At 35.8% G+C, this 9,859-nt stretch overlaps 2 protein-coding genes across 4 annotated transcripts; both read right to left on the reverse strand.

The window, feature by feature from the left end:
* Nucleotides 1-955: 955 nt before the first annotated feature.
* Nucleotides 956-3,036, reverse strand: LOC117617543 (peptidyl-prolyl cis-trans isomerase CYP18-1). Its single transcript, XM_034346963.1, has 5 exons — nucleotides 2,909-3,036; nucleotides 2,710-2,784; nucleotides 2,136-2,297; nucleotides 1,783-1,941; nucleotides 956-1,393 (listed from the first exon to the last, which is right to left on the reverse strand). Exons 1-5 carry the CDS (start codon nucleotides 2,909-2,911, stop codon nucleotides 1,310-1,312), a joined length of 483 nt encoding a protein of 160 aa, XP_034202854.1. The 5' UTR covers nucleotides 2,912-3,036; the 3' UTR covers nucleotides 956-1,309.
* Nucleotides 3,037-4,627: 1,591 nt separating this feature from the next.
* On the reverse strand, nucleotides 4,628-8,987 carry LOC117619613 (ankyrin repeat and zinc finger domain-containing protein 1). Of its 3 annotated transcripts, XM_034349605.1 has the most exons (7): nucleotides 8,525-8,987; nucleotides 7,695-8,110; nucleotides 7,495-7,609; nucleotides 6,669-7,343; nucleotides 5,970-6,047; nucleotides 5,345-5,461; nucleotides 4,628-5,199 (listed from the first exon to the last, which is right to left on the reverse strand). In XM_034349605.1, the coding sequence occupies exons 1-7, from the start codon at nucleotides 8,864-8,866 to the stop codon at nucleotides 4,927-4,929; spliced, it is 2,016 nt and encodes a 671-aa protein (XP_034205496.1). In that variant the 5' UTR covers nucleotides 8,867-8,987; the 3' UTR covers nucleotides 4,628-4,926. The 3 variants fall into 3 exon arrangements, with proteins under 3 accessions (XP_034205496.1, XP_034205497.1, XP_034205498.1); XM_034349606.1 differs by lacking the exons at nucleotides 4,628-5,199; nucleotides 5,345-5,461 and adding an exon at nucleotides 5,494-5,768; XM_034349607.1 differs by lacking the exons at nucleotides 4,628-5,199; nucleotides 5,345-5,461 and adding an exon at nucleotides 5,494-5,803.
* Nucleotides 8,988-9,859: the final 872 nt, after the last annotated feature.

The following is a 9,859-nucleotide window of genomic DNA, read 5'->3' on the forward strand; positions in this document are numbered from 1 at the left end:
AACATAGATATTTAAAAATTCCACGTGGGAAAAAACATGGAATTTTGATATCATAAATCCCAAATTTAAATTCTATCTAAAAGTCGTCATTTCTAAAATCCCAAGAGTGATAGAGTTTTTAAAAAAGATAACTTTTCAAATAAATGTTAAATTCCGTGTTTTAAATCCGTCACCCAAACAAGAAACTTTACAAATACTAGAACATTAATTTCCGTCATTTTAAATTCCGTCATTTAAGAAATTCGTTGTACTTCTAAATTTCCTCAAGTTCCTCATCAAAACACAATGTTAGAGCATTTCCACCGCACCCCTCCAGAACAAAAGGGGACCTAGGCCCCTAAAACAGTTTCCAGCGATACAAAACAGTCCAGGCAAGGTGTGGGCTCCACCAAGCCCTAGCAGGCCCGAATGTAAGAACAGCCCGAGCTATTGCCTGAGGGCTATGACGTCAATGATGACATCAGCGACAAAATTTTTTAAAAAAAAAAACCAAAAATTTCAATATATATATATATATATATATATAAATGCCTAGCCATATTCTTCACTTCCCACACCAAAACTCTATACAAATTCCTCTTCTCATATCTCATGTGAATAATGTTTACCATTGGGTTGCCATGACAATTGGTGGGAAACCAACAAAAAAATTGCTAGGACAGACACTATTCATGTGAATAGTAACAACCATTGCCTCCCCTTGCCTTTTACCATGGCAAACAGGTGGAAATGCTCTTATGATACTAATTTCATTCCTTGTTGTCTTATCTTCTCTTCTTCTTTTCTTTTTTTTTCCTTTTTTTCCCGAAATTAGGTATGTTTCTTCAAGATAAACAAGATGTTTTTTTATGTAATTTTAAATACTAATACTTGTAATTGAAAATGAGTGAGAAAATAAGATCACTGAGTCGAAATATCAACACTTACGCAAATAATATTTTGAAACGATAAAACATGAACCAAAAACTTGTTCACGTATTTGCAACCCAGATAACAAATTATGCTCAGTATGAGCATGAAAGGTATAGAAACCCAAAAGCTCAGGCCAAAAAGAAACAAACACGCACTGAAAATACAAGTTTTGTTAATTTGAGTGATATTATCATGTCATCAAATAGCATTCCCTCCAGAACAATAAATCTAAAATTCCAGATCCAAAAGTCACATTACAAAGTGACCAGAATGGGCTATACATATTCTGCCGGTGATAACAGCACTCGCGAATCGCATACTACAACTCATTGCTAGCGTACAATCCTGAATACAAGACCTCCAAAAAAGGTCATGGCCACTAGTCAAACATTCCAGGTTACCCAGCCAGCGGGTTAGCATGAATGGTCACTCGATTGAGCCTGATCTCAGCAAGAGGTCGATCCCCAGGTCCAGTTGGAGTCTGCACAAAACCAGACACATTAGATAAAACCATTTTTAAACAAAGAACGCCAAAGAAAATGAACAACTTTAATCAAACATTGCCAAACCAACTCGATATTATCTCTGTGTAATAATATATAGTTCATCGATAGGGCTAAAGTCCTTTACCGGTCTGATCACGACCACTACTATTTCCATCAGACCAAATCATATTTCATTATATCTTTTCCATACATCAGGGAAAGACAATTGTAGTACAGAAAAATAGATTAACATCAGATGAAATGAATGAACCAATAGAGTATGCACATCCAGATATGTTGCAAATAAGCACAAATTATCATACATCATCAGGGAATAATTCACTTTATTGACATAAAGGGATACTTGGCTTAGTTAGCACAAAACCTTTTCCATGATATCAAGAACTTCAAACCCATGGATCACTTTGCCAAACACAGTGTACAATCCATTTAGATGAGGCTGCTTCGCATAATTAATGAAGAACTGACTTCCATTTGTATTTGGACCACTATTTGCCATTGATAGCATTCCCCTAGCATTGTGCTGCAAAAGAAAAAGGGGGGGAAATTGTAGCAATTTAGACATGAAAATAATACTCAATACAGAAAACTACCAAACCTTCTAGTATACATGATATAATAAGATCTATGCTTGGGAAATAACATAACAAAACCGAGCTAACCCAGCAAGCTCAAGCTTTAAAATATGTTACCGGCACAGAGCAAGATCATCATTACCTTTAGAGACTCTCTTATCTCATCATTGAACTTCTTGCCCCAAATACTAGTTCCACCCTTGCCTGTACCTGTTGGGTCTCCACCTTGTATCATAAACCCTTTGATATTTCTATGAAATATGGTTCCATCATAATAACCGCTGGCACATAGTGCCAAAAAATTCTGTAGTGAAATTAAACATGAGAATGAGTGACAAAACTATCGCCATGAACAAAACATCAGTACTAATAATCTCAGTTGACTCGACAATTTACTGCACTGAGAACAGAGAATCGGACAGGTCTTGCATGGAATGGTTGAAATAGCTTAACTGACTGAAAAAATAGTGAGGATTTTTGACAAAGGATAATGTTTGAATCAAACAAAATAGAATTCCCAACAAATTTAACAAAGAATTTCAGTCGTAAGTAATTTCTATGGTAGCTGTCCCAAGCGTCACCTAATAATTACAATCAAAGAAGGCGCAGAAAGAATTTTATCGGGAAACAAACAAACAGACAGACACAGAGAGAGAGAGAGAGAGAGAGAGAGAGAGAGAGAGAGAGAGAATCTTCTGGTAACTGAGTTTACTGACCTCGGCGGTTTTGGGGACCTCGTCGCAAAAAATCTCGCATTTGATGTCGCCCAGATTTGTGTGTAGAGTGACTGACTGAAACACCCACAAAATCAAATAACAGAAAGAAAAGGATCAAATCGAAGAAGGTGAGCTGCTTCAAAGTTGAAATTTTATGGAAGCAAAAGTGTTCGACGAAATTACAGAGAGAAGTACTAACCATTTGCGTAAGACGAGTTTGTGCTGCTCGGGCTTCACAATTTTAGTAGAGCTTTCGCGCTATGGGCAGGTCTGGTCTGTTACTCAGTCAGTGCGCTCGAGGGCTTTATTTATATCTGCCGAAGGGGTTGCCGTATCGGTTGTACCTTACTTTTAAGCATCAAGGGGTTGTACATATTGATTCTCATGAGACTTTTATCAGAAAAAAAAAAAAACAACAAAGTAAATAAAACTCATTTGTTTTTTCTTTTTAATTTTACCTCAACTTGTACACATAGAAATGATGGTCATTAAATTTTCATTCTACTTCCGCGCCCCCCCCCCCCCTTTTCAAAAAAAAGGAGATTCACTATTATACTCAATATAGAAGTTCAAATTATAAAAAAAAACTCATATGAAATGAACTTTAAAAACACACTTAAAGCTCATTTACAACATAACAAAAAAATACTTTTAACTTCTTTTAAATTAAAAAACTACCATTGATTTTTTAAAACAAACCCAACTCCAAAATTGACAGTTTCAAAAAAATTGTTAAAGAAAGCTTAAATTCACATTAAAACATTCGTATTTTTTTTTTAAATAAAATTTTCAGGAGCAGCTGCTAATTAATAAATTTTGGTTACAAATGAATGCAAAGAAGGTATCACAATGTCTTACTAAAAACAAACGACTATGCGGGTTAAACAAGTTGGTTAGGATAGTGTGTCCATTCTTTTTATATCTAAGTTTGATTATTCACTTTCGCAATTTAAAGCAGTTTAGACAACAGCTTGGAATGATACAACTTTCTATATCTAAACTAACCTGCGAGTTGATTAGCAATTTGAAAGTTGGACAAAAGGCTTGTGTGAATTCAAGCATCCCCATTTAACAAACAGAAATTCGAAATTTAAATAAAAGCAATATACAAACATAACGAACAATGTTAATATAAACTAATGCAACTAGAAGGTACTTCTCTTCTCTTTTTAAAAGTTTGAAGCGTGTGCGCTAGTTTTGGAGGGAATCGAATTCGGCCTAGCAAATGTTGCATATCTAGGGGTTTTGTTCATTGCGCTCAGGTGTCAATTTTGATCTTATGGAAATTCTGGGTTGGGTTTGAATTATCTGTTAAGAGTAGCCAATATACTCTGTGAATGGACCGTTTTGAGACTTTCTTTTCTTGGACACGAAACAAGGATTACAAGCCATGGATGCCCAATATCGTTGAGAAAGGAAGATTGTTATTTTGTCATAAAAAGTTCTTTAGATTAAAAGGAAAAACTACAAAATAGAATTCAATTAATTTTCTTTTTATAAGTTTTTTTGATACAAACAAAAATTTAAATTACTCTAAATTAATATAATCTACAAGAAGGGAGTTCGAACTTGGATGCAAGAGGACAGACTCACTACCTTGGTCAACTGACCTAACCCACATCTGTTTCTTTTTAAAAGTTAATTTTACAAAATCCAATATTTTCTAGGTAAGAAAAATGTAATTTGTAATTCACAAGATGTCAAATTTATTGACCTAAAATCCAGTCAGTAATTTTGATGTCAAGAAAAAATCATGCATGAAATGAAGAAATTCTTCAATATGGCCATTACACCGCTACATGGTATTACTAATTCACTTGTGTTACAACAAATGTAATTATTTATTAATACTATAACCACAACTATATTATAACACATGAATTAGTAACAGCATGTAACACATTAGGCCACCGTCAAGTTAATGAAGCAGCTAATCGCACTGCTGCTATATATTTCTTTTTTCTCTGCAAGTAAATCGTGTCCCACTGAAAAAATATCCCAAAAAGAAATTCATTCACACCAGCTGAAATCTTTCAAAAATAACCCTTGGTTGTTACAAAAGCAACTGTTAAGCTGTTTGCTTTTAAATCGTTGAAAGGCTTCAATTACTTCACTATTGTAGAATGACAGAACAAAGATGATACAGAAGAACCGAGCGGAATGCTTTGCAAATGTGATAACAAGAAGAAAGTAAAGACAGACAAGCAGTCTTTTAAGTTATCCATCTTCAAGAATCTCTCTGTGCACATGCATGCATGATGTGCTGCAGTATTTGTAATTATACCTATGAAAAGGGACTTTACCAGCCAGTGATACATTACAACAGGAGCAGTTAATTTCGCCAGCTACCCCACTTTTGGGTTGTGCGGTGCTCAGTGCAGTGGCAGTGCTGTTGCCTTGAGCACTAAGAGCTTCAGCTGCTGCTCTTCTCCTCTCGGCAGCAGCTGCCCTTTTCTCCCTCTCAGCTGCCTGTGCCCTTTTTAGTTCCTCCTGATTTGGAATCAAAAAGGGGGAAAGAATGCACACTTTAATCAAGATGAACGAAGAGTGGAAAGTAAAGTAAGAAGCTATTGCGAACATGAGCCAGCCTAGTTTCAAAGGCTTAATATAAGCAGACATCGAAAATCTAACTAACCTCTTTAGAGATCTGTGATCCAGAGCTAGATTGAGGCTTTCCCTTAAGAATAGAAGATGTAGAGGGTCCTTGGTTTCGTAAATCCGTCAAAGCATTTTGGGAGACAGCAGCCAGAGCCTGCATATTTACATCACGATGATGTAGAAAGATTGAACTAAGAAGATATAGATGGAGGAAAAATAGGAATTCTATACACGGCTGACACAATGATGTCAATTGTTCCTTTTGAATTACAATCAACAAGACCTTTCTCACAACTCCGCAAAGAAATCCTCACATAAATTATTTCAAAATTTTACTCTACTTTTCATTTTTTAGAAGACAACAGAAAAAGAGCCAAAATAGAAAATGAAATTAGCAATTCTCTCTTTCCAGTGCCACCAATCGACCAATGCTGGGGGAGGTGTGAATCAACGGATGCAACCTACAAATCAATTGCATTGAATCACTGCATGAAGGCTATGGACAACCAATGCAAGTGCATCAATCACACCGTTAAAAATGGCATTCTAAAAGATTCTTCAGAAAAACTAGAATCAAAACCAAGTCACCTAGAAAAAGAAGATAATTCCACCAATACATCTTGAGGAACAGAAAAAGGACCAAATATAAGCAAAATATGCACCTGAGCTTTCTTTTCTTTTTCTTTTCGTAATTTCTTCAATTCTTTTGCCCTTGCCTTCTTTTTGGCATCTTTTTCAGCCTGAACAACCAAAAATGAAAGCAGATCGTATTCATTCATTGTCAAGTATCAATGCATAACAAAACACAATTTGAAAGAGGCCTAAAAGATAAGGTTTTAAATGGTGAAATGTGCAGGCACTGCCCCAAGAAAGTATTGGTTGTGTTCCAATTACAATAAATGACAACCATAAATATCCAAACTCTTAAATCTCAGTATGAGCTGCAGGATTATAGTTAAAATGCCTGCAATTATGATCTTTCTCATTTTCTTCGCACTAAAATAGAGTATTCTCAAAACCAGACCAGGTCGACCAATTGAACAGGTTAATTGAGGAATGGCCAATATGATTGACCCATAAGATCCGCATTATTAAATTTTCCAAAATCAGTGGCAAAATCAGAAGGTTGGAGGATTTCTTTTATAATAATTTCATGTTTGATTTTTTAGGGGTAAAATTAGAGGAAAAAATATTGGGGTGGGGGGGTAGAGAGAGGCTAAGTGGGGGAATTTTTGGGTTTAAATAGTCACCCCAGATATTTAAACTCCTGAACACAAATGTGTTTTTTGTCCTATTTCACATGAGTTGGCCAATGCATCAAACCATCCACAGAAACCAGGTGAAGTTCTGCAAACACTTACCTGCTTAGCAGCTTGAGATTCCTCCATCTCTTTTGTCAATGCACTAGGTACCTTAGCAGCATGCCAATCCCACTTATCAGGGTTTGAGGCCATGAACCGTCTAAATGTATTTCTGACCTCCTTTTCACTTGCCAGCATGTATGGAGTCTGTCCCCTTTCATCTTTGATGCAAGGATCCAGACCCTGTTCCAATAGTTCCAACACTTTATGAGTATCTCCAGACTCTGCTGCTTCATGCAAAGGTGTTGATGAACATATTTCCTCACCATCACTGTCACTTGATATAGGAAGTTCGACGGACTTCCCATAATTTGGGAAAGCTTCATTTTTTTCCGTACAATCAAAACTGTCAACAATGTCGACTTTTTCCATTCTTGGTATGATGTTGCGGTCAATACCTGAACTATATGGTGGGTCCTCTTTGGAACTTGAAAGAGCTTCATTCACATCTAGTTCGTAACCAACTTGGGTCAATTGCTCATATATACGCCAAGCTTCCTTATAAGTAGGTCTCCGAACAGTCATTGGAATATTTCGAACAAGACAATGCTGATGACTAAAAATTGGTTTCTCTCCATTAAAAAGCAGTTGATGATTGCTAGAAGGAGCAGAAACAAAAACGCAAGATGAAGCATCAAAATACGGCTTCCAAGCAGCAAGTAGCTCTTGAATTTCCTAGAATGAAAGACTTATAAATCAGTCAACTTTTACAAGATTCACTAGAATATCCATCATAAAGGAGTGGCAATCTATTTTCACGTATGGTTGTCACCAAATCAATTAGAAATGTCACCGAATCAATTAGAGATGTCACCAAGTCAAATACCTTTTTCAAAGCAAGTTCATTATGACGTCGAAGAGAAGCACCGGCAGAATGTGCAGCCCTTCCACTTGCATCTTTCGATGACTGTTTTTTTCCAGCTTTGGCCCTTACAACATATCTGCACCACAAAATAAAGAATTCTGAATATCATAAATACAAAAAGAAAAATTATAAAGAAATGTAAATACAAATAATAAGCCAACCTGTGGAAGGTCTTGTGAGCCACAATCAAGTTACCATCAAAAACACAACCAGCAAAATGCCCACCACTTGCAAGCAACACAATTCTAAGATGGGTCTTATCTCTAGGCTCATGAACCAACGTTTTCAATCTCTCTATCACTTCCTCACATGACAAAGTACTTTCAGGTCCAGACTCATTTGTAATTAAACACTTCGAAACAGAAACTCGCTCACCCGTCTTAAGGTAGATAAATAACTTCTGTTGCCTAATACTTGCACTTGCCCTAGAAAACTTCAAAGAGCCAAATCCCTTTTCAGGCTCATCTTCCTCCGACCCCGATATACTCGAGACATCATAGTCTTTAAAAGAATCAGATGTTAATTCATCAAAGTCCTCCTCCTTCACAATACTCTTCCCAGCAACACTTAGCTTCACCTATCATCATATATAACGAAATAATTACTACATGCCCCAAAACACGCACGCATACACATTACAGCTGAGGAATTAGTTCACTTAGTGAGTAACAAAAAGATCGAAAAAAAAAGTTCAATAACTCTACTCATCCCACACATCAAACCGCTGATTAGCAATTTGAAAGTTGGACAGTAACGCTGTAAGTTCGAGCATTCCCATTTAACAAACAAAAATGTGATAAGAAATTCAAAATTTAAGCAAAAGAAATATAAGCATATCCAAAATGCTAACAAAACAATGTATCAAAGAACTTCGCTTTTTCCTCATTTACAAATGTTCATTGCATAAACCAAAGTGAGCCTCCAACAAAAATAATAACTAAATAAATAAACAATTCGAGAATAAGAAAGTAAAATTGAACGATTAATTTACGTTGAATCGGTGAATATCGGACTTGAAGTGCGCGCGCTGGTCTTCGAGGGAATCGAACTCGGCTTTGCAAGTGTTGCAGGTCCACCGCGGTGCTCCGACGGCGTTTTGGGAGCGGATTTCTTCATTCCGCTCAGGCTCGGAGTCGTCTAGGGTTTCGACGGCGGAGTTGTAGGTAGGGGTCTCGGAGGTTGAAACAGTAGAGAGGCTGGAAGATTGAAGGAGCTCGCAGGAGTCGAAGAAGTTGGCGGGGACGTCGAAAATGGAACGGGGTCGTTTCACTTGTGTTTTGGCCGTCGCGTGAGTTGCTGTGGTTGTGGCGGTGCGAGGAGGCTCGGCCGCCATCCCAGCAGATTGGGTTGCGCCTTTCTTGTTTACGGCTATCTATTGTTTGTATGTGAAGTGTGCGTATCATCCGAGACGGCACCGCTTTAACTTCAACCTTGGCGATTCTTTTCTGCAAGTGATGTTGTCACTAAAAGAGAAAATGTAACCGATCAATTAAGTTAGGCTTATTTACTGTTTCTCCCCTAAGCTTATTTACTGTTTTACTCCCGAAACACAGAAACTCGATCTCATCTTATCTTTTTAAACTGAAATTTTAAATTAACCCCCATAATTTCTAAAAATTGTTGAAATTTTCTCACTTTATCATTTCCATCCATAAAACCATTAAGGGCTCGTTTGGTACACAGGCTTGGCTTGGACTGGCTTGGACTCAATTTAGTACCATGTTTGTTTCATTTAATTCTAGTCTTAGATGGGATTGCTAATACCGGGCCCACCAAAAACACCTCATTAGGAGGGGACTACTAAGCCCATGTAGAAAGGGATGATTAACTAGTTTTATGTTCACCAATGTATAAGATGCATATATTATATTGTAATACTAATAGCATATATTATATTGTAATACTAATAACATATATTACTATTATTATTATTATTATTATTACATACACATATACTATAATGTACATATATACATGTATATACACATATACATGTATATATATATAAACACATATATACATATAATATATATATATATATAAATACATATAGATATATACACATATATTATTATTATAATATACTCATATACACATACATATTAATATTATAATAATAACATACATGTATACATGTATATATGTAATATATATTATATTATATATTAATGTACATATATACACGTATATACATATATATAAAAACACATATATACATATATAATATATAAATACATATAGATATATACATGTATATTGTTATTACAATATGCTCATATACACATATATATTAATATTATAATAATAGCATACATGTATATATATA

The sequence above is a fragment of the Prunus dulcis genome, chromosome 2 (genome assembly GCF_902201215.1).
Source record: "Prunus dulcis chromosome 2, ALMONDv2, whole genome shotgun sequence".
NCBI lineage: Eukaryota > Viridiplantae > Streptophyta > Magnoliopsida > Rosales > Rosaceae > Prunus > Prunus dulcis.

Bases quoted from the DNA above. Each gene is read 5' to 3' on its own strand.
- LOC117617543 (XM_034346963.1), bottom strand. The intron at 1,942-2,135 runs GTAATGATGATC...TTTCTTTTGCAG, and splicing joins AGATAAGAGAGTCTCTAAAG to CACAATGCTAGGGGAATGCT. The intron at 1,394-1,782 runs GTTTTGTGCTAA...GGTTTTGTGCAG, and splicing joins TTCTTGATATCATGGAAAAG to ACTCCAACTGGACCTGGGGA.
- LOC117619613 (XM_034349605.1), bottom strand. From the start codon at position 8,866: ATGGCGGCCGAGCCTCCTCGCACCGCCACAACCACAGCAACTCACGCG. The intron at 8,111-8,524 runs GTAAATTAATCG...ATATGATGATAG, and splicing joins CCGATATTCACCGATTCAAC to GTGAAGCTAAGTGTTGCTGG. The intron at 7,344-7,494 runs GTATTTGACTTG...CTTTCATTCTAG, and splicing joins ATGAACTTGCTTTGAAAAAG to GAAATTCAAGAGCTACTTGC.